At 38.6% G+C, this 24,940-nt stretch overlaps 2 protein-coding genes across 2 annotated transcripts in view; one reads left to right on the top strand and one right to left on the bottom strand.

The window, feature by feature from the left end:
• Positions 1-587: 587 nt before the first annotated feature.
• LOC107589319 (mono [ADP-ribose] polymerase PARP16-like) overlaps positions 588-24,940 on the bottom strand; it is a 33,924-nt gene continuing 9,571 nt past the window's right edge. The window contains exons 2-7 of the mRNA XM_016277719.1: positions 8,691-8,887; positions 8,462-8,599; positions 6,659-6,865; positions 6,239-6,410; positions 4,015-4,159; positions 588-1,215 (exon numbers count right to left, since the gene is read on the bottom strand). Of these exons, the coding sequence (XP_016133205.1) occupies positions 1,080-1,215; positions 4,015-4,159; positions 6,239-6,410; positions 6,659-6,865; positions 8,462-8,599; positions 8,691-8,887 (995 nt within the window). The 3' untranslated portion in view covers positions 588-1,079. The remainder of the gene's footprint in view (positions 1,216-4,014; positions 4,160-6,238; positions 6,411-6,658; positions 6,866-8,461; positions 8,600-8,690; positions 8,888-24,940) is intronic.
• Positions 13,197-24,342, top strand: scamp5a (secretory carrier membrane protein 5a). Its single transcript, XM_016277718.1, has 6 exons — positions 13,197-13,233; positions 13,420-13,539; positions 14,134-14,290; positions 14,397-14,498; positions 14,917-15,034; positions 23,442-24,342. Exons 1-6 carry the CDS (start codon positions 13,227-13,229, stop codon positions 23,628-23,630), a joined length of 693 nt encoding a protein of 230 aa, XP_016133204.1. The 5' UTR covers positions 13,197-13,226; the 3' UTR covers positions 23,631-24,342.

The raw sequence follows: 24,940 nt of genomic DNA, 5'->3' as shown, positions 1-24,940 counted from the left end.
ATGCATGAAAAGTTAATATATGGCCACCACTTTTGCATTATTGACACACTATTTTCCTGTTTAATACTGTAAAGCTGCTTTGACACAATCTGCTGCATTGTTAAAAGCACTATATAAATAAAGGTGACTAAGTAAATTACATTAAAAATTTTAAAAAGTATTATATATAAAGTCTACGGTTCACACAAATCAGTCTCCACTTCTCAAGATGAAAAACACGCCGCTTTTGTTATCAGTGATATATCACTGCTTTTGTTGTGGACTGATAAAAACAATGGCCAGACAAAACGCTCAGTGCGCCAAGAGCCATAAACTAGAACAACAGCCAATTTTTCACTCTGCCCTTAAGAAACACACTGTAACATTGTTGCATTTATTTATTTCAATAATTTCACAATTAGGATCCTCTGGATTATTCAATTTAGAGACATTTATGCAATATCAAGACTAATTTTCATAACAGTTTTAAAGATACTGACCACCATAGCATGGGTCTTTTGCATAGTTGACGTAATCTACACACAGTACGGTAGTCTAAGAATGTGTGAACTTGCCCCAAAACTGAAAAATATCTACTAACAGTTTTAAAGATACTGACCACCATAGCATGGGTCTTTTGCATAGTTGACGTAATCTACACAGTACGGTAGTCTAAGAATGTGTGAACTTGCCCCAAAACTGAAAAATATCTAATATAAAAGCACACAGATCTCCCTACATGATTATTTTTAATATAAGCAGCAATTTTGCCAATGTCTAAGTTGAAAAGGCAGGTAAAAACAGCGCTTTGTCTTGATCATTTGGTTGTAACGAATGTAGTGAACCCATAATTGAAAAAGTAAAAACAGGCTACATGCTAACATGTAACATTCTTGGTGCTTGGCTGCATCTGCTAACATTAGTGCTCATACTGCAGTGTGTTTATGCAAATCTAAATAAAATAGCGTGTAAAAACCAAGGAATGTCGTGTTGAGTTGAAGAAAATCGTTCCTGAGTCTATTTTTTCCCTCTTGCATGATAGTCTTTGTGAGTTAAAGGCACTTTGGACGTGAGCGTTTATGTGATGTGTGCGATCTGGGTCACCGGAACATTCTGTGCCAGAACGACTGAAAAGCGGACGAGTTGAAGGCACCGATGAATATGAGGAGCAGGAGATACAGGCCCATCATGACGGCAAAATGATGTCTGACAAGCCACGACGTCCCTTGAGCGTGTCTGGAATAAGAACAGAACGTCACTTACCCATATACACACACAGCAAGTTATTTAAGCAAACAGAAAAACATTCTCTTCATTTTTCTTCAGAAAAATTCTGTTCATTTAAAGAAATAGTTCATCGAAGATGTAGGTGAGTTTGTTTCTTCATCAGAAGAGATTTGGAGAAATGTAGCATTTCATCACTTGCTCACCAATGAATCCTCTGCAGTGAATGGGTGCCGTCAGAATGAGAGTCCAAACAGCTTATAAAAACATCACAATAATCCACAAGTAATCCACTCCACTCCAGTCCATCAGTTAATGTCTTGTGAAGTAAAAAGCAGTGCTTTTCCAATCCATGAAGACATTTTTTACTTTAAACTGTTTCTTCTGGCTAAAATATAATCCTTAATAAGGCCTCCTCCAGTGAAAAAGTCCATCCCCTGTTGTCATTTTAACATGAAAATCTACCCACGTATTTCTTTAGAAGTGCTTCGGACTGTTTTTGCATGTAAACAATACTTGATCGGTGCATATATCTCTCCTGGTTCAGACGGGACGACTTTTTCTCTGGAGGAAGTAATATTATGAATAGAGAACTCATATTCTAGCCAAAAGCAATGGTATGAAGTTAAAACATCTTTATGATGGATGTGCTTCCTTAAAGGTGACATATCATAAAAATCTGACTTTTCCAGGTTTTAAGTGCTATAATCAGAACCCCAGTGCATCTACCAACCAAGGAAACGTGAAAAAGATGAACCCAGTAACTTTGTTTTGGGAAGCCTTTTTCTGCAAGCGTCTGAAAAAACGAGTGTGTCTGATTTCGCTCCCTTGGTGACGTGGCAAAGGGATCTCATTATAATATTACCGCCCCTTAATCTGTAAGTTTCCACTCACGGAGCAGTTATTGTGTTTTCGCAAGCGACAATGGTGTACCAGTTCTAATTCCAATATTTTGAGCTGAAACTTCACAGACACATTCTGGGGACACCAGAGACTTATATTACATATTGTAAAAAGGGGCATAATGTGTCTCCTTTAATAACTGATGTTTTTTATAAACATGCAGCTTTTTGCTTCACAAGATGTTAACTGATGGACTGGAGTGGTGTGGATTTCTTGTGATGTTTTTATCAGCTGTTTGGACTCTGATTCTGACGGCACCCATTCACTGCAGAGGATCCATTGGTGACCAAGTCATGTAATGATACATTTCTCTAAATCTGTTTCAATGAACAACAAACTCATCTCCATCTCAGATAGCCTGAGTGTGAGTAAATGTTAAGCAAATTTTCATTTTTGGGTGAACTATTCCTTTAATGACAACTAGGTCTATCAAGATTCAAAATGAAAACAAAGCAACATAAAAGAATCCGAAAAGTAAACCTTTCCACTAATATGCTATTGCTATATAAGTCTATTGAAGTCATATGATGGCTTTGTGTGAGAAACAGATGAAAGTTTAATTTGTTATTCACTGAAACTCTTGATATCCGCCCACAATTCATTATTTCGAGTCAGATCTTTTCAGTGAATCATTTGATACAGATCACATTACCAGTCTATATGAATTGTTCCCAAAAGTCCATTGGATCAGAAGATTGGTTGTGAATAACTTAATTTTGGTCTGTTAATCACATAAAGCTATAAAGCATAATAAAGCTTTTAGTCTCTTATTTATTGGTGCTGTATGGAAAAGTGTGAGTGGGACATTACGGAAAAAATGTCTCCATTTGTGTTCCACAGAAAATAGAATGATGACAGAAACATAAAAAAAAACATTCGAATAACTTTTAGTATTTTGAATGATCAAAGTACTACAAAAGAAAAAGTTAAGACATCAGCTGAAATGCAACATAAGTTATGTATGTATAAGTATGTTGGCGTAACTCACCGTGATCGGTAGCGTCTCTGAGAATACACCAGCAGGTACTTCACTCTCAGAAGCTCGTTGTTGGTCACCACAAAGTATTTCTCGGGCACCTCACCTCCTTCACTGTTCCTGGCCCTCAGACGCTTATGGTCAATGCTCTCGGAGTCTAAACACACAACGAGAGATGAATTTTAGATATCTGCTGCGATGGGATCTTATTGGACACAAAATTGGAATAAAGATCAAATCAGTGTTTGTTTGTTTTTATTTTGTTGAAAAGAATGTAGCATAGTACTGTTTGAAAGATTGTTGCATACATACTGTTCCACATATGAAAAAAAATAAAAAAAAACGTAGGTTCCTTTAATGACAACTAGGTCTATCAAGATTCAAAATGAAAACAAAGCAACATAAAAGAATCCGAAAAGTAAACCTTTCCACTAATATGCTATTGCTATATAAGTCTATTGAAGTCATATGATGGCTTTGTGTGAGAAACAGATGAAAGTTTAATTTGTTATTCACTGAAACTCTTGATATCCGCCCACAATTCATTATTTCGAGTCAGATCTTTTCAGTGAATCATTTGATACAGATCACATTACCAGTCTATATGAATTGTTCCCAAAAGTCCATTGGATCAGAAGATTGGTTGTGAATAACTTAATTTTGGTCTGTTAATCACATAAAGCTATAAAGCATAATAAAGCTTTTAGTCTCTTATTTATTGGTGCTGTATGGAAAAGTGTGAGTGGGACATTACGGAAAAAATGTCTCCATTTGTGTTCCACAGAAAATAGAATGATGACAGAAACATAAAAAAAAACATTCGAATAACTTTTAGTATTTTGAATGATCAAAGTACTACAAAAGAAAAAGTTAAGACATCAGCTGAAATGCAACATAAGTTATGTATGTATAAGTATGTTGGCGTAACTCACCGTGATCGGTAGCGTCTCTGAGAATACACCAGCAGGTACTTCACTCTCAGAAGCTCGTTGTTGGTCACCACAAAGTATTTCTCGGGCACCTCACCTCCTTCACTGTTCCTGGCCCTCAGACGCTTATGGTCAATGCTCTCGGAGTCTAAACACACAACGAGAGATGAATTTTAGATATCTGCTGCGATGGGATCTTATTGGACACAAAATTGGAATAAAGATCAAATCAGTGTTTGTTTGTTTTTATTTTGTTGAAAAGAATGTAGCATAGTACTGTTTGAAAGATTGTTGCATACATACTGTTCCACATATGAAAAAAAATAAAAAAAAACGTAGGGGAGAGTGGGGTAAGATGTGCCATCCCCTTATTCTAGCAAACTATGCATAATTGGTCACAGAACAATATAATTAGAAAGAGAAAATCTGACAGACGTGCCTTTTTATTTATTAAATAAAAGATTTAAAAAAAAATAATTAATTCATTCATTCATTATTTTCAAAAAAGAAAAAAGACTGGCTTATCATTATCAGCCAGAATTTTAATACAATGCATATTAAACATTTTTTCTGGCTGGTTTATGAAAATGTGAATAATAATAAAAGAAGACTTATCTCCATAATTTAAATTTTTTATTTATTGCCTACAGGACAACTTAAATAAAAAGTGGCACCTCTTACCCCACACACCTCTATATACTACAAAATACACTAGTACTCCATTACAAACACAGGCATGTTATCAGTAGTTATTACACGGCTCTGTGGAATACCTGATTCTGATTGGTCAGTCGCGACATTCCGAGGTATGATATCCCTCGATAACAACCGGTAAAAGCTATTAACACAGGCTCATCCAGGCAACAGCAGTCGGCGCTGTACTCTTGCTTGAACTATTTGTTCTTGGTGGAAGCTTTGCGTTTGTTTAGCTAATAAAATATTAAAACTCGATTCAAAATGGTGTACAATTATTTAATTATGTCATTCTGGTATCGCGGACCCGCTCTCGTTTCATACAAACGCAGCTGCTGACATTTTGCTACGATTGTTTTGTACTTTGTAATGGATAAGAGAACTAACAAACTGGTAAGGTTTTAAACATTTTTACTGCCTTTTTTTTGTGGTGAAATATTGTGTAATAAGTGGTTTGACTGCACCGTTTCCCTTAAATGTCCGTCTAGTTTGAATTTGCCGCTTGCTCGCAACTGCTGTCTTCACGGAAGCTTTGCGCTCAAATATTTCAACTCAAATCAATATTTCACATCTAATTATTTACTTATGTGGCAAGTAGCCATGTAATAAGCGGGATAATGTACATCCAGCCGGTTGTTATCTCAGAATAAACCCCTTCAGGCTGATACAAGACCTGATCACCCTGTCGGGGTTTATTCTGCGATAACAACCGGCTGGATGTACATTATACCTTACTTATTTCAACATGGGAATGGCTCACAGATATGAACATTTAGATTTCTAAATTGATCAGCAATCAATATATCAACAGCTTAAACACATACACTACTTTTTTTTGTTGTTGAAAGAAATGAACACTTTCACTAAGCAAGGATTCATTTGATTGATCAAAATTGTCAGTAAAGACATATTTTGTTACAAAATATTTAAAAATGCGATAACAACCGGCTGGATGTACATTATACCTTACTTATTTCAACATGGGAATGGCTCACAGATATGAACATTTAGATTTCTAAATTGATCAGCAATCAATATATCAACAGCTTAAACACATACACTACTTTTTTTTTTGTTGAAAGAAATGAACACTTTCACTAAGCAAGGATTCATTTGATTGATCAAAATTGTCAGGAAAGACATTTTTTGTTACAAAATATTTAAAAAATGAATGAATTAAAAATGCTGCCAAATTTTCTATTCATCAAACAATCCTGAAAAAAATGTATCACGGTTTCCACAAACATATAAAGCAGCACAACTGTTTTCAACTGTTTGACAATAATAATAAATGTTTTTTGACCAGCAAAGACTGGAGTAATGATGCTGAAAATTCAGCTTTACATCAAAGGATTAAAATACATTTTAAAATATATTCAAATAGAAAATAGTTATTTTAAATAGTAATAATATCTCCGCAATATTACAATTTTTACGGAATTTTTTATCAAATTAATGCAGCTTAGGAGAGCATAAGAGGCTTCTTTCAAAAACCCTAAAAAAATCTTACTGACCCCAAACTTTGACAACTTACCTTTCTTCTTCACCTGACACTTTACATCAGGATGATCAATGATTTCACACAAGGCAACGCAGCTGATCAAAGGCCCGAGAACGCTTTCCCTCCATCCGTTACCATGAGGACTGTAAAGGATGGCCATGCTGAGGTCACTGGTCAGGTATGTGCCCTCCCCAAACAGTGAGGTCTGAAATATCAAATCATAACCAAAGATAAGTGTCTTACATCATTTTTAATTACAGTGTAACTGCTGAACCAGCAAGCAGATAACACTGGAGTTATAATAATCCTTTTCCCACATATCATCTAAACATGAACTGATAAGGGAGAGTCAAACACTTATTTGCAGTCTCCTATAATAATCAGAAAGCCTGCCTGGAGAGCATCCAAAGCAGGTCTAAAAGAGCCTCATCCACCAGCACGGCCCGTCCTGACCTTATTGAGATGGCAGTGTAATCCGTTGTGTATGATGGAGTGGAAGTTCTCCAGTCTGCTGCCGTGGAATGCATAGATGAGCTCTCGACCAGCCCGCGTCCGCTCGAACTTGGAGTTGAGCAAATCACAGTACTGCAGTTCAAAGAGGAAGTCTGGAGCCGGAGCCGAAACGCCCTCGCTTTGAGTCAGCTGGCTGAGTCTGGCAAACTGATGGAGGGAGATTGAACACAAGTGGACTAAAATACATCCAAAACTGAATAGACTAGTCTAGACTCTGAATGAGTCCAGAATACCAAAACCAAATGATTTATATGGTATTATGTTCTTTTACCATTCTGTTTTTCCACCAATGCAATGATATAATCACACTAAAATGAATCTTATAAGTCTTATTAGTGAATCAGTCAAACGATTTAATCCCATTCCTGAATCAGAAACATAGAGTGCTACCAGTGTAGTCCAGTAATGACTCTTATGAACTGGTTCTGTTTTTAGATGAATCAAATCATACAGCAGTGTGACTAATGTAGAACAAACTAATGACTCTTTTTAGTGAATCATAAACATAGAGTGCTTCTGGTGTGGATCCACCCCTAAACAAATTATTCTCATGAGACGGTTCTTTTAGTGAATCAAAAACATATAGTGTGAACGGTGTAATCCAAATTTATGACTCAATTATTGCATTTTTTTATATTGAATCAAATCATGCAATCTGACCAGTGTAGTCTGAATGAATGACTTAATTTTTATTATTGAATCAGAAACACAGGGTGCTACCACTGCTGCCCCATACTCAATCGAGTTATTTTTATTGAATCAAAACCGTAGAGCATCACCAGTGCAGACCGAACTCAAATCTCTTATGAACCACTTATTTTTTTGTGAATCATAAACAGAGAGCGCAAACAGTAATGCTCCATTCCTAATCAAATTATTCTTATGAGTTGGTCATTTTTAGTGAACCGCAAACATACAGTGCTTTAAGTGTTGATCCATCCACGAACAAATGATTCTTTTGAGCTGTTTTTGTTTTAGTGAATCAGAAACACAGAGTGATACCTGTGTAGTCCAAACGAATGATTCTTATGAGTTGGTTCTTTTCAGCGAATCACAAGAACAGAGAGCAAACACTGTTGATCTATCCTCGAATAAATTATTCTTATGAGCCGGTTCTTTTTAGTGAATCACAAACATACAGTATGATCAGACAGAGCAGTTCAAACTAATGACTCCTATGAACCGGTTCTTTTTATTTATTTATTTGTGTTCTTGATTCAGAAACACAGAGCAAAATCAGTGTTGCGCTATCGCTGAAAGAATGAATCTTATGAGCTGGTTACTTTCAGTGAATCAAAAACACAGAGTGCTTGTGTTGATGCACCCTGAACAAATGACTCTTATGAACCGATTCTTTTTAGTGAATCATAAACACAGAGTGCTTGTGTTGATGCACCCTGAACAAATGACTCGTATAAACCGATTCTTTTTAATGAATCATAAACACAGAGTGCTTCTTGTGTTGCTCCATCCATGAACAAATGGGGAGCCGGTTCTTTTTTTCATAGTTTGAACTTATGCCTTTTTGAACAGTCTCTTTTTAGTTGTAACAAGTGGAATAAGTAATTAATTCATTATGTATCTGAACAGAGTGCTGAAAGCATTAAATAAAACTGCATTGCTTTCTTTTTTCCTTTACAACTTTTCTTTGTATTACAATACGTTTTTTTAAAGAAACATTAAGAGGAATCTGAATCAGATTCATATGCAGAATGCACAACTTTAAATGTAGTTTAGCAATACCTCCTCTTTCTGCAGGGTCTTCACAGCAAAACTCTTGGAGGAGAGAACCCAGTGCACAAGAGCCAGATGATGATCTCCATCACCGTGTCCCAGACGCACCAGATCTCTCACGTTTGGCAAAGTATCCACATCCTTCTGCTGTGAGGAACACAGTATAATCAAAAATGTAAAATTAGCCTGCTTGGAAAGGCCAACAGCACAGAGCGTTTATATCCTTCGAGCGTCTTACCAGCTCCTCAAAGTCCTTGACCTCTCCTCTGAGGTAGCGAGGAGGGAAGGGTCTGAGCGCTGAATCGCGTTTGTAGCTCTGGACGGCGGCTACGAAGAGGCTACAGCGCAGATCCGCCGCTACAGGGTCTCGATGCAGACAGGAGCAAACCAGCTCTCTGACCGCAGCTGTCGGGACAGGCGGCTGCATTCCCAACACTAAACACACACAACAGATATTCCAGGAATAATAGACAAGAAGAAATGATTTTCATGAACGCAAAACATCTAGACTGTGAACCTAGTGTCAATATATATATATATATATTATATTCTATAATAATACAGTAGCACAAAAACATTATATTTATAAATTATTATATTTAATATTTTCACTATATATATATATATATATAGTCATTTATTAGATTATTATATTATATATAGGTATTTATTATATATTATAATAAGTGCTGTTCACTGGGGTAAAACATGTAGAATGTGAGTAGTAGCATCAAAAATATATTGTGTACATGTATATGCAATATATATAGCTTGAAAGATTATTAATTTAAATATTTGAATTTATTTTATAATCATTATGTCATATATTATATTTATAAATGTATATATTTATTTTACATTAATGTTATTTTACATTTTAATTGTATTTGACATTTTTATATATACACACATTTAATATTTATATATTGAAAAAATTATATGTCATATTTTAAATTATATTCATAATTCTATTTTGACCACAGATAGATAATACTTTGTATTATCATTATATGACAAATGTATTTATAAAGTCATTACAATATTTCCATGAAATAAGCGTGTATACTTGCCATCTTCTTGTGTTAGCTCTAAAAATGAAGTTTGCTAAATAATTAATATAATATGATTTCAGTAGATGTACGTGACATGTAACACATTTAATAACTTTTCAGTGAGACCGATAGCTTTGCAGAGTAGCTGCTAACTGGGTTCATATCAGCTAGCCAGCGAACCCCAACCCATAATATAAACTTATTTATCATTTGATCTCAGACTAGCTCCTCGAATATCTGACTGGTTTACTGTAAGTTAATAGTTCGTTTAGTAGTCGCTTTGTTTAGCACTGCTGCGTTTGTTTACATGTTAACTTAGCCGGCTAGCTCAGCTAAGTTACCGTCTCACTGAAGTAACTCACTCAAGCTTCAACACACAAATGATTTGAAAACAGAGTACTCATCACTCTACCTGTACATTATAAAATATCAAACATTTGCCATACATTTATGTATTTTACCTGAAGCTCAGGCATCTGACAGTGAGCCACCGGAAGCTAAACGTGTCCAGCTGCCGCTGCGCATGCGCCAGATTCCACCGGCAGAGGGCGCCATACAGCGAGAGCCAATGGAAACAATCACTGAATACAGACTCAGCGACGCAGAAATGGAGAAATGGGACAGCTATTCGTGAAGGACCGCGTATATTCTCTAGTTTTTGTAATGCCACAGCCTTCCTAAATACTCAAACAATATTGTATGTAATTTCTGTGTGCTAAGGATTACCACATGTATTGTCTTTACCTCAAATCTACAGTAGCCTATCTACCTGTCTGTCTTTCTCTTTTGCTAGGCCTACTTGAGACGATGTAAGAAGCATCTTAAGCGCTGTGTTACCAGCAGTGGCTGAGTGCTGTTGTTTTCATTTCGCTGTAACCTTACAGAGCACTTCATATTATTGCCAGAGGAATATTAGAGATCAATTATATGTGGAAAAAATCAGGTCAATGTTTTGCTGAGGGATAGGATTCAGAAAAAAAGACTGAAGATAATTGGCCCAGAATCTACACAGGAAATAATGAAGAATACATTTTGCTCGACAGTTATACAATGATGAAACTATCTTTATTATTATATTATTATCATTATTATTATTATTATTATAAAGTAAAATAAATAAATAAATACATTTGAAACATTCCTTTGGACCCCAGTGTAGAAATCTGTGATATTTATATACAAATGACTGTAAGTTGTAAGCTTCTATTCTAAGCCAGGCTTTTCCTGTGTAAGACTCCCGTGCAAACATGATCTTTTTAAGAACTAGAAATGATATATCTTTCAGTGTTTTGTCACCCTTCTCATTTCTCCCTGCTAATGTATGCGTCTGTTCCTCAGTTTTATGTTATGCACTGTGTGTGATCATTTCACTGTAAAATGACACTGTACACTAGTATTGCAGCACTTTTTTGTTTTTACAAGAAAATAGTTTTTCAGCTTTTTTCAAAATGTTAAGTTTTAGTCAATGTGTTAACGTGCCGTTTCTTGGTATTACTATTATCATTATTATGGATTTAACTAGGAATGACCTATTAACCTTATTATCTTACCTAGTCACTATTCACTTCCTTTTTCTTCAGTCACCATGGATAATGTACACATTTCACATGCCTGCATGCCAGGAATTACTGGCAGTACCTATCTATCTCATGTTCTTCCTTTAATATACATGCTTCAGGACCGCGGAGAGCGGCCTCGCGCCGGAGAGAAGGAACGAAGTCTCGCGAGTCTCGAGGCCTGATTTATTCAGCATCGCACGCGCTCATCCCTCGCGGAACTGATGCTCATCGACGCGCGTGCGTGTGTAGGAGTGCCGTGACGCGGTTGCTTTCACTCCCATATTCCCAATATCATCTCCTAAGTAAGATAACGGATTTGGAAAACATCCCCATCACAAGTGCATCGACCACTGAATGGAAAGTGGGTTTTTTTTAGATGCGAGTGGACGAGAGAAGGTAAGGCGAACGGTTTCCACCGATGCTGTTCACGTTCTCACCCGTGGTTTTCACATTTATGTTCTCGGAACAGATGTATTGTGTCTTACGTGCAGGTGAAATCAGAAATGCATGCAATCTTCGCTTGCACTGTTGAATAAAACACCTCCCTGTTCAGCACCATCTTTCTTTTCCCTTGAAGGGCGCTCTGCTCGACCTCGATAGCGCTCTGAAATCAGTGAAATGCTTTTGCTAAATATTCTTTTGCTTTTGTTTTCTCTTCCAAACCTCATCTTGCGTTTTATAACGATACCTCCCGTTTGGATGAATGGAATAGCTTGTAACGTTATGGCAACTAGATGATCGTTTCATATCTGTGAACCATGCCCTTCACATTGCGACCGGGTTTGGCTCGATCCGAGCGAGAAAAACCGACCAGTAATCGTTGATAATAATCGCTACAAATAAAGGGTTGATAATAATCGTTATGTATAAACGCTGCATGATAAATAATTGGTTACAAATATAGCCGCTACGTATAAATGTTGGTGAATATTCGCTACAAATAATCGATTTATGATAACCGCGACCAATGTTCGAATTGTTCGAATCGTTCTTCATTCTGTTCACTCTAATCGTGTCGTCTTGACAGTTGTGTGTGGTCATGCATACCATGTAATAATGTATGATTCCGTTACCAGGCCTCATTAACCGGCATTATATTCGCTACAAATAATCGATTTATGATAACCGCGACCAATGTTCGAATTGTTCGAATCGTTCTTCATTCTGTTCACTCTAATCGTGTCGTCTTGACAGTTGTGTGTGGTCATGCATACCATGTAATAATGTATTCCGTTACCAGGCCTGATACATTTGAAGGATCAAATCAGAGGTTATGATAATAACAATCCACCGTTACAGTGTGCAATCACCAGGTTTATATGTTCGGAATATTACTCAGCCATATTACTGTTTTATTTTAGCATCATGCAAATACCCTGATTGCCATGAACAAATCAAACCAGTATTTGTAAAGTTTTCTAAAAGATGTTAGTAATCAGAACTTGGGATATTAATCTTGTTTGGAATATTTACAGTGAATTAATATATATATTATGCGAATCTCTAAACATCAGTCATTTTAGGTGTAAAAAAAATAAAGCTAGGATCAGTCGATCCGACTTCAGTTTGCAGGCAAACTTGGAAATTCCCTGTGGGCTTTTAGAAATAGTTTTAAGATTGGTAAGCTTTGGATTTATAAAATAACATTTTTGTGGTAAATACATTTTGACCTTTTGTTCTACAAACACAAAGTCATACCTCAAAAAGAATTTTGAAGCTGCAGTTTTTTTTTTAATCAGTAAATAAATTGCCGTGTTATCATATTCAGAATATTAACCATTCTGAATATAATGTGCATGTAAACATGCACATCGGTCAGTCTTGCAGGCTGCTCAAGGCTTATAGATGTCGTGTTTGTAATACTGAATTAGGAATCATTTGCTTTACTAGGGATCTAGCTTGTGTGCTAAGTTGTGTTTACTCAAGTTATTTAATTGTTACCAGGCTGTATGGTTATACTTAGTAAAGTTTAGATAGATTTCAAAGGATAAGCCTCCCTTTCACGCTGGAATATACTAATGAGGTTATAACCTGTTGTATTATGAACACTCTCTACAGTGTTGCATTCAGTATGTGAATTTGCTGTGTGTCTGTAATGTGTGTTTTTACAGGTTTTTAAATATTAACGTTTGAGGCTGGTGATCTGAAAAAAAAAGAATCTCCATGGCAGGTGAGAGCTTACAATTTTCTTAAACCAAACTGAAATGTTAACATATTCGAGTACCGTGGTATTTACACGGTACTGTAATGTACTGCATGGTCCTGCCATGGTACATGTCCAAATAGTACTAGTTTTGTTGGTGAACCAGAACTCAATGAGTTGAGTATTAATTTTGTGTTGTTTTTTTTCACACAGAAAACAATTTCCCTCCTCTTCCACGTTTCATTCCACTGAAGCCATGTTTTTACCAAGACTTCAACGAGATCCCAGACCATCAGCGTACAATGTGCAAACGACTGTATTACCTATGGATATGTACGTTCATATTTCAGCATATATATATTTGCAGTATGCATATCGTTTAATGCTCATTGTGGTATGTGCACTGAGTAGATTGCAATCATGTGGCTGTATTTGCATTACAGTGTCACTTTTGTTTTCACTGTAAACACTGAGAGAAACATACACAGGAAAACTTGTACAGACAGGTTTTGTATTTTGAACTGTCAGTCCACAAGTCAAAATGTGGGGTGTCATATTACTCTTGTGTTGCTGTCCAGTGTTGCTTTTGACATGTAGGATATTTACAAAATCCCTTTTTTTTTGTTGGCTCACAAATTGGGAACTATTTTGAAATGGGTCTGGGAGTTGAGAAAGTAAGTGTTTGTGGAGATAAATGCACATTTGTATTAGTATCTAAAACGTACTATAGTTTTGACTTAGATTACTTAGCATATAGATTTGGTATCTGCCCTGTTCCAGTAGATGTGGTAATTTCAGCTTTCCTTGTAATGTATTCACCTACAACATCAAATTGTGAAACAAATGCTATGTTATATATAAAAGATATTTAGTTCTAACGGAATGAAATGAGTTTTTTAATTAAATTCATATTTTTTTCACTCACAGTAAATAGTGCCACCCTAGCAGTGAACCTGATTGGCTGTCTAGCATGGATGTGCGGAGGGGGCGGGGCAACCAATTTTGGGATGGCCATTCTGTGGCTGATACTGTTCACCCCATGTTCATATGTGTGCTGGTTTAGGCCCATCTACAAGGCCTTCAAGTGAGTTCAATTAATGTTGTGGCTTCCGAGATGTTTTAAAACAGTCTTTGAGTTGTAATCATGTCATTGTGCACAACCCCAATGCAGTTCACGCTTTCTTTCATAGGACAGACAGTTCTTTCAACTTCATGGCATTCTTTTTCGTCTTCATGGCGCAAGTGGTGATTAGTATCATCCAAAGTGTTGGAATCCCAGGATGGGGAGTATGGTAAGAACTGCTTATTGTGTATAAGAAATTAGATAGATAGATAGATAAACTATTATGATGGGTTAAATAAACAACTCAACATGCTAGGTCAAAATAACCCACTGTTGGGTTTGTCCATATTTAACCCAAAAGTGGTTTGCAAAACGACCCAAACTGGGTTATTTGCAACCCAGCAGTAGTGTGGACACATACAGCAAAGCTGGGTCAGTTCCAGTTTGAGCTACCCTATAGAAACTCAAATGACTCATGTACTCTCTTGCGTCATGTAATATTTTTAGCGCACATATATTACGGTCTGTTTAGGTTATATTAGGATGTTACGTTCTATTCTGAATTCATACAAGCTTTGCATGTAGTTTACTTTCTAACTACCTTGTTAATGAGGAGAATATGTCTTCTTTATGTATTTGTATTACAGTGGTTGGCTGGCCACCATCACTTTTTTCAGCACTAATATTGGCTCTGCTGTTGTTATGCTGATTCCAACCATAATGTTCACTGCCGTGGCTGTTCTCTCGTTCATTGCCCTCACCAAGGTACTGTTACCGTTCCTCCATCATCATTGTTTTGAATATAAATAGATCTCATGATATTTCCTAAAATTCAAGCAATTACTAATTTAGGCTGTGTGTAATACCTTCACATTAACAATATCGTTTTTTGCTGATGAACATAATTTTTCTCCAACACAGTAATTACAGTAATTAATTTCTCCTGCACAAAAATCCTCAGTAATCTCACATTTTCTCTAGAGTTTCTGAAGAGGGTATTGAGCTGTGCTCAGATTTACAAAAAAAAAGTTTATTTTAAATGGTTAAAAACACTACTATTTAGTAACATAAGTCTTTAATAGTATTTTTTTACTCTTATTAATATCTGCAATTTATTGATTATTGGTTCTATGAAAATAATTATTGGCTTACATATCAGCCACAATATTTAATTATTAAAAATACACAACTAATTTAGTAACATTAATAGTTAACAAATCTTGAAATATCTTTATACTATACATTATAAGGTTGTGATAACTAAATGCTTTAAAACATTCAAAATCTTTGATTTTAGTGTGTGTTTTTTTGTTAGACAAAATATTATAGAATCATATTATTTTTATTTTTTATTTAATATCTATATTTATCGGTTATTGGTTCTATGAAAACAATTATTGGCTTACGTATTAGCCACAATTTTTGATTTTTGAAAATACTAATAATTTAGTAACAGTAATCTTTAACAGCAATTGAAATTAATAACCATTTTTATACAGTACATTATAATGTTGTGATGCCTAAACTCACTTGAAAACATTTGATTTCAGTGGGGGGTTTTGTTATTATTTCAGACAAATATTATAGTAATCATATTAATAATCTTTTTATTTAATATCTGCCATTTATCAGTTATTGGTTGTATGAAATTAATTATTGGCTTATATATATAAGATAATATTTTTAATATTTAAAAAAAGAACACTAGTAACAGTAGTCTTTAACAAGTGGTTCCCTCTCGAGCTTCACTCAACATCGCTGAGCTTCTCCGCTTATGGGAACTCCTTCCCTTCCAACCTTTCCTGATGTCCTATTGGCTCCTGCCAGTCCAAATGACTGGCCAATTGTTGTGAAGTATGCAAATCAGTATAAATGTGGTGCACACGACAATTACGTCAAAATCTTCTCCTTCACTTATTTGTTCATTTCTACAACCTGAAGAATGGCTTCATTCTGCAAGACCTGCGCGGGACCTATCGACCCTCCAGATCAGCTTGGCCCATGCTGAAGCACGTTAGAAGAGTCCGACTGCGGGCATTGTGTGGATCTGCCAGCCTGCGTGCTTTGTACTCGCCGCAACGTGGCTCGTGGCTTGTTTGGGGTGAGGCCCACTGCTGCCAGCACTCGAGCTTCACTCAACATCGCTGAGCTTCTCCGCTTATGGGAACTCCTTCCCTTCCAACCTTTCCTGATGTCATATTGGCTCCTGCCAGTCCAAATGACTGGCCAATTGTTGTGAAGTATGCAAATCAGTATAAATGTGGTGCACACGACAATTACGTCAAAATCTTCTCCTTCAGTTATTTGTTCATTTCTACAACCTGAAGAATGGCTTCATTCTGCAAGACCTGCGCGGGACCTATCGACCCTCCAGATCAGCTTGGCCCATGCTGAAGCACGTTAGAAGAGTCCGACTGCGGGCATTGTGCGGATCTGCCAGCCTGCGTGCTTTGTACTCGCCGCAACGTGGCTCGTGAGGCCCACTGCTGCCAGCATACCACTGGTGGGCCCCCCCCAGCCACCTCCCAGAGGCGGGAGCATCGACTCGCCGCACCGCCATCCTCAGCGGTCACCCCGTTCCCCAGTCTCCTTCCCCAAGGACTGCTTCCACCCTCCTCCGAACATTTCAGACTTCGCCATGCCGCCATCCGTCAGTTACCCGCCATACGCTGTGTTGTTCGGCCGGGAGGAAGAGGATGAGGACTCAATGTCCATCTCTGCCCTGACAGCGAGGGGCCCCCAGACATCCAGGAGGAGCTCGTGAGGATCATGACGAAAGCTCAACGAGCAAGTAAGCTCGACTCCTAGTATTTTAGATCCTCTCGCCGACAAGCTGATTCAAGGGCGTTAGTCACCTTCTTCCCTGATGTCCACGAACAGCTCATGAAGACGTGGTCTGCGCCCCAATTGGCGCGCGTCCACTCGAACACGCAGGCCATATTCTCACACATGGATGGGACGGAGGCCCGCCGTTAATGACCTGCGCACGGCGACGAACTTCGCTTTAATGGCCACGAAGCGCGCCGCTCAGACGATCGGTAAGGCGATGGGCTTTATGGTCATCCTTCAGAGGCACCTATTGTTGAACCAAGCTGACCTCAAGGATGCGGACCATAAAGTTCTCCTTAATGCCCCGGTGACTCCCTCTGGCCTCTTCGTGATGCCGTGGATTCCATTGTTGAGTGGTTCGCGGGGGCTCAAAAGCGTGCCAAAGTGATGAGCCACGTAATGCAGAGGCGCGCTTTCCAGCAGCAGACCGCGAGATCCAGTTCTTCTTCGGCGCATGGCCCAGCGCAGAGGAGGGACAACAGGCCCGCAGCCGCTACTGCGACCGCTGCTCCCCCTCGCCAGGAGTCCAATGTGTGGAGGAACCAGGAAGAGGTGCCACACTCAGCAGAGGAGCCCACGCCGATACTCCCGCCTGCCGTCAGCTGCCAAGCTGGCGTCCTGACAGCCCGTGGAGGTGGGAAGTGTGCGCTATCGGCCCAGCGCCCAAGCACCGCAAGCTGTCCCTAAATTGTTCAAGTTTGTGCTTGATAAACATGTGTTCAATAAAAGTGCATACATTCGCACAAAAAGAGCTCTTTCCTGCTCGCCCCGCCTCAGAGCGGTGCAGAGCCGCCGCCCACACAGGTTATCGCAGCACTTCCCAGCGCATCCAATGACCAAGCCGCTAAAGCCACTATGTCAGTTCCTGAGCGCATGGAAAACTATTCCCGGAATCTCGTGCTGGCTACTCGGTGTGATAGAGCGTGGGTACGCCCTTTAATTCAGATGCAGACCACCCTGTTTTAATGGCATGGTGCAGTCTCTAACATTGCCTCGAAATGCCCTGGTTCTGAGACAAGAGGTATGCAGCCTGCTCGAAAAAGGAGTGATAGAGCGAGTCCCTCCAAGCGAGCTGGAGAGCGGGTTTTACAGCCGCTATTTCATGGGACCCAAGAGAGATGGGTACCAGTACTCTGTTCTTATGTTTGGGCTGGCTTTGGCCATGCACACTTTCTCGGGTTCTGAGACAAGAGGTATGCAGCCTGCTCGAAAAAGGAGTGATAGAGCGAGTCCCTCCAAGCGAGCTGGAGAGCGGGTTTTACAGCCGCTATTTCGTGGGACCCAAGAGAGATGGGTACCAGTACTCTGTTCTTATGTTTGGGCTGGCTTTGGCCATGCACACTTTCTCAAAGTGAATGGATGCAGCACTTTCCCCCCTCAGAGCAGGCAAGATGTGCATTCTGCATCTGGACGATTGGCTGATTTTAGCTCATTCGCGGGACACGCTAGTCAGCCATATAGACATGCTGCTTCGTCACTTGGAGTCCCTAGGGCTATGTGTGAACATGCAGAAGAGCATTCTCGTCCCGAGCCAATCTATAACATATCTGGGAGTGTATCTTCGATGTTTCTTCGACTCTGCGCGTGCTCACCTCTCTCGGGAGCACTTGGCGGCCATTTTGTCTTCCCTGTGCCATTTCAGGCTTGGCAGCTATGTTCACTTGAAGGAATTTCAGAGGCTGCTGGGACTCATGGCAGCAGCATCAGCGGTGTGTCATCTGGGTTTACTACACATGCCTCATGCTCTGAGGCCGTGGCACAACCCAGATCTCTTCAGCTGGGGAGTTCCTTTGGGCTTGGTGATGTGGTCACGACGGACGCATCGACTCGCGGCTGGGGCGCATTGTGCAAGGGCATGCCGGCTGTGGTCAGAACCTCAGAGCCGGTGGCACATGAACTTCTTGGAGCTGGAAGCAGTGTTCTTAGCTCTAAAGGATTTTCGGCTGCAGCTGGAATAGCGGCATGTACTGATTCGCACCAACATGTCTGTGGTATCGTACATAAATCACCAAGGTGTGCACTCCAGGGCGCTGTACAACCAGGCAGCGAATTTCCTGCTATTGGCGGACCGTCACTTTCTCTTCATCAGAGCAGCACACATCCAGTGACGGCGCTACACCGGGGCTAGGGGGGGCTATAGCCCCATCAGAATTTTTAATAGCCCCGGTTTAGCCCCATTTCTTTATGAAGTAACTCTGACGTCATCAATATCATTTATTTTCTTAGCACCACCACATATTGGTCTAGCCCCCCCTTAGCACCGGTAGAGAAAAAATTCTGGCGCCGTGCCTGCACACATCCCCAGTCTCCTGAACCGCGGAGCGGACATGCTTTCGAGGAAAGGGATTCCTCAAGGAGAGTGGAGGGTGGAGGTTGCACCTCAAATTGGTTCGGATTATTTCGACCCGCTACAGAAGAGCGGAGGTAGATTTGTTTGCGATGAGCGAGAATGTGCACTGCCCGCTGTTCTTCTCTCTGTCTCACTCCCCGCTGGAAAGGGACGCTCTGACATCGCCTTGTCCAGCAGCCAGGCTGTACTCATTTCCTCCGATCAAGATATTGCCTTGGTGTTATGCAAGATCAGGGAGGAGGGGGCTTCGGTGATACACGTGGCCCCGAACTGGCCAAACCAGCCTTGGTTCCTGGACGTGACAGAGCTGCTGGTGGCACCGCCTTGGCCAATCCCCATCAGGAAGGAATCTATTGTCTCAAGCAAGCGGCTCGGTGTGGCACCCAAACCCGGAGTTATGGAGGCTTCATGTGTGGCTGCTTCGGGGAATCAGAAGAGCTGAGCGCCCTACATTCTCGTGTGTTCGGCATGCTCGCAGAGGCGTGGGCGCCCTCCACGAGATGTTTGTATGCCCTAAAATGGGGAGTGTTTGTGAAATGGTGCCGTGATGTTCATATCGACCCGACTGCTTGCTCCGTGTTGGATGTTCTGCATTTTTTAAGTACAGGCTGGATAGTGGATGTCTACCGGCAACATTGAAAATCTATGTGGCCGCTATTGCCTCGATTCGTTCCCCACTGGGGAACATATCGTTCCCATAAGCGGAGAAGCTCCGCGATGTCGAGTGAAGCTCAAGAGGGAACGTCTCCGGTTACTGTCGTAACGTTGGTTCCCTGAGAGCGGGAACGAGACATCGCAGAGATCGCTGCGTTCGCTGCTCGTCCAGCTAAGCGGCATTCAGTAACAGATTCTGGCGTAATTGTCGCGTGCACTGCATTTATACTGCCTCTCAAGCTCGTCAGTATTTGCATGCGATTTGCATACTTTGTAACAATTGGCTGTGAGCCAATAGGACTTCAGGAAAGGTTGGAAGGGAAGGCGTTCCCATAAACAGAGAAGCTCCACGATGTCTCGTTCCCGCTCTCAGGGAACCAAGGTTACGACAGTAACCGGAAACATTTTAGATTATTTTAGACAGAGCGGGAACGAGACATCGCAGAGATCGCTGCGTTCGCTGCTCGTCCAGCTAAGCGGCATTCAGTAACAGATTCTGGCGTAATTGTCGCGTGCACTGCATTTATACTGCCTCTCAAGCTCGTCAGTATTTGCATGCGATTTGCATACTTTGTAACAATTGGCTGTGAGCCAATAGGACTTCAGGAAAGGTTGGAAGGGAAGGCGTTCCCATAAACAGAGAAGCTCCACAATGTCTCGTTCCCGCTCTCAGGGAACCAAGGTTACGACAGTAACCGGAAACATTTTAGATTATTTTAGACTATTATTATTATTATTAAATATTTGCCATTTCAGGGCTGTACAGTGCGACATATATATTCACGTGCTGTTCTGCATGCGCTTTTTCTGAGCGCGTACTCAAGAAGCGCACTCACACTGAGAGCCTGTCAAAAAGCGCCTGATTATTGGACTAAGTTGTCTTTCGCGTCTGATTGATTTTGCGTCTAATACTGTCAAAAACACACAAGGATTACATATAAACACAGTTGGTTATGTCTGAAATGAAAGTAAACAGTTGAGAGAGAAACGCGTGAAGCTCTTAAAGGGACAGTAGCTACTAAACATGCTTCTGCCTGTCATTAAAGGGATAGTTCACCCAAAAAATTAAATTTTGTCATTATTTACTCTCTCACATTTTGTCCCCAAACCTGTATTAATTTTTTTCTTGTGCTGAACACAAAAGAAGATATTTTGAAGAATGTGAGTAACCAAACAGTAGATGGTCCACACTGACTTACAGTAGGAAAAAAATACCATGGAAGTTACTGTGGACCAGCAACTGCTTGGTTACCCACATTCTTCAAAAATAACTTTTATGTTCAACAGACAAAATAAATTAATTCAGGTTTAAAACAACTTGAGTAAATGATGGTATAAAAATGAAACACTATTGAAAGAATTTTAATTTTTGGTGAACTATTCTTTTAATGTTAGTAAAACAACAAAACACAAAAAAATATTTTCATCTTATCATCAGTTACTTACTTTAGAAAAAGTATAATTGATGTATATAGTGTTTTATTTTAATATTTGTTCATTCAATTTCTTGAATGCTACTGCTAAATACTGTACCTGAAAAATAAAGCACTATTTGTTTTATTTGTATATTATGTGTATTTGTAATGTATATCTTTGTTATTATTTTCTAATAACAAAATAAAATAATGACAAAGATTTTTATCTTTGCTCACTTTGCCTAAATGTCTTCCATTGTTTTTTATTTTATATTTTGTTAAGGTGTAAGAGGTGTTATGTTTCTAGATACATCAAACTAATTTGAATTTAAACGAATTTCCACCAGTACAACAATACATAAGCTTTTGCTTAAACTGTTTTAAAAGTGTGTGATAGGTTAAAGAGTTGCTTTCGGTTTTTAGAACCCCTCAATAGGAAAGTATCAGTCTCCATGTGGTATTAAGGCAGATTTAATTAACGGTTATGTAGTGTTTCTCCACTTATCGTATTTCAAACATGGCTGAACTAGAGCACCAGTAAGGAAACATTCCAAAGCTCACCATGTTTCTATAGTAACTATATTCTCAGATTCCTCTGTGCGGTATTTGCAAGCCAGTTCTATATTTTGTTTGGCTGTTAGTATTCAAGAACACATTTCCACTATTTAGCAAACGCATCTTTACTCTCACATCTTATGACTAAACGTATGTTTTTATGCACAGAGAGAAGAAATTATCAGCTTTTGGAAGTGCATTGACTGGTATTTACTTGATCTTGCAGTTAAAAAAAGTATAAACCCAGCTAACAGGAAACATTCTGAGAACTTTGGCAATGTTCTCTCAAAGTTATGAGCAAACGTTCTTGTAACATCCAATGTTTGTTCAAAGTTATCTGGTCTTTAATAATGTTCTCAAATGTTAGCAATGCTATTCATGCACCATTCATGGAACGTTTTTCTTCTAAAACTTTTTAGCTGAATATAAACAATTTTAAATATTACTACTAGTTTCAGAATGTTCAGGGAACACGTTCACATAATGTTTGCAAAATCTTCCATTAAAATTTGTAACTAAGAAAAAAAAAGTTTTAAACGTATCAAAAAACTGTTAGAATTTGAACGTTCAGAGAACTTCAATTTCTTGAATGCTACTGCTAAATACTGTACCTGAAAAATAAAGCACTATTTGTTTTATTTGTATATTATGTGTATTTGTAATGTATATCTTTGTTATTATTTTCTAATAACAAAATAAAATAATGACAAAGATTTTTATCTTTGCTCACTTTGCCTAAATGTCTTCCATTGTTTTTTATTTTATATTTTGTTAAGGTGTAAGAGGTGTTATGTTTCTGCACTCTTCCATTTTTTAGCAAATTAAGAAAAATTTGTCTAAAACAATTTTTGTGATGGTTTGTATTTTTTGTGCTCCGTATGGAACATCAGTGCCTGTTTAAGTGATGAACTCCATTATCGTGTTTGTTTTCAGACATGATAACAGACGTTTTATACTTGTGCTACAACTTTTTGGCCTGTGCTACAAAACTTTCAACATGCTACACCAGTGCTATGTGAAAAAAAAGTTAACGTACAGCCCTGCATTTACTGCTTATTAGTTCTATGAAAATAATTACTGACTTAATTATCGGGCACAATTTAAATATCCCTGTGTCTAATTTTATAGATCTTTCCTCTAATGTTGACAATTGTCTAGTTTTTGGTCTATTTTTCTTAGGATTCCTGAGCAAAGTAGATATTTTGTAGCAAAGTTGATGCTTAAATGAAAGCAATCTGTATATTAAATATATTCAAATATATTCTGATTTAGTTAAAGTGAATAAACAACTTGTTGCTTGTTTAGGACAGGCGATCTTCTGAGCTATAAAAGAGCAACATTTGAGCAATAAAATGTTTTTCTGTGTCAGGTTCACAACCTCTACCGTGGCAGCGGGGGCAGCATGAGCAAGGCTCAGGAAGAATGGACCACCGGCGCTTGGAAGAACCCTCACGTCCAGCAGGCAGCACAGCAGGCAGCGATGGGGGCTGCACAGGGGACCATGCAGGGTCAGCAGTACTCGGCCGCACCAACCTACAACTACGATGAGCCAATGTAGATCCCTTTCAGCCACAGTGGGGGGATGGGACAGAAACTTTAAGGGATAAAGTTAGTGGTTGAAACGGGGGAAGGGAGAAAAGAAAGATACATCAAACTAATTTGAATTTAAACGAATTTCCACCAGTACAACAATACATAAGCTTTTGCTTAAACTGTTTTAAAAGTGTGTGATAGGTTAAAGAGTTGCTTTCGGTTTTTAGAACCCCTCAATAGGAAAGTATCAGTCTCCATGTGGTATTAAGGCAGATTTAATTAACGGTTATGTAGTGTTTCTCCACTTATCGTATTTCAAACATGGCTGAACTAGAGCACCAGTAAGGAAACATTCCAAAGCTCACCATGTTTCTATAGTAACTATATTCTCAGATTCCTCTGTGCGGTATTTGCAAGCCAGTTCTATATTTTGTTTGGCTGTTAGTATTCAAGAACACATTTCCACTATTTAGCAAACGCATCTTTACTCTCACATCTTATGACTAAACGTATGTTTTTATGCACAGAGAGAAGAAATTATCAGCTTTTGGAAGTGCATTGACTGGTATTTACTTGATCTTGCAGTTAAAAAAAGTATAAACCCAGCTAACAGGAAACATTCTGAGAACTTTGGCAATGTTCTCTCAAAGTTATGAGCAAACGTTCTTGTAACATCCAATGTTTGTTCAAAGTTATCTGGTCTTTAATAATGTTCTCAAATGTTAGCAATGCTATTCATGCACCATTCATGGAACGTTTTTCTTCTAAAACTTTTTAGCTGAATATAAACAATTTTAAATATTACTACTAGTTTCAGAATGTTCAGGGAACACGTTCACATAATGTTTGCAAAATCTTCCATTAAAATTTGTAACTAAGAAAAAAAAAGTTTTAAACGTATCAAAAAACTGTTAGAATTTGAACGTTCAGAGAACTTTCTGAAAGAACGTTTTCATAACTTAATGGGAACGTTAGCAAAACGTTCTTAGAAAGGAAACATTCTGAGAACTTTGGCAATGTTCTCTCAAAGTTATGAGCAAACGTTCTTGTAACATCCAATGTTTGTTCAAAGTTATCTGGTCTTTAATAATGTTCTCAAATGTTAGCTATGCTATTCATGCACCATTCATGGAACGTTTTTCTTCTAAAACTTTTTAGCTGAATATAAACAATTTTAAATATTACTACTAGTTTCAGAATGTTCAGGGAACACGTTCACATAATGTTTGCAAAATGTTCCATTAAAATTTGTAACTAAGAAAAAAAAAGTTTTAAACGTATCAAAAAACTGTGTATTTGGGTGTTTTGAGCGTAAATTGTTCCACAATGTGATGT

This window comes from Sinocyclocheilus grahami, unplaced genomic scaffold (assembly GCF_001515645.1).
Source record: "Sinocyclocheilus grahami isolate Dianchi unplaced genomic scaffold, SAMN03320097.WGS_v1.1 scaffold115.1, whole genome shotgun sequence".
Lineage (NCBI taxonomy): Eukaryota > Metazoa > Chordata > Actinopteri > Cypriniformes > Cyprinidae > Sinocyclocheilus > Sinocyclocheilus grahami.
Note: the sequence above shows the minus strand (reverse complement) of the source record. Positions and strands in the feature narration are given on the sequence as shown.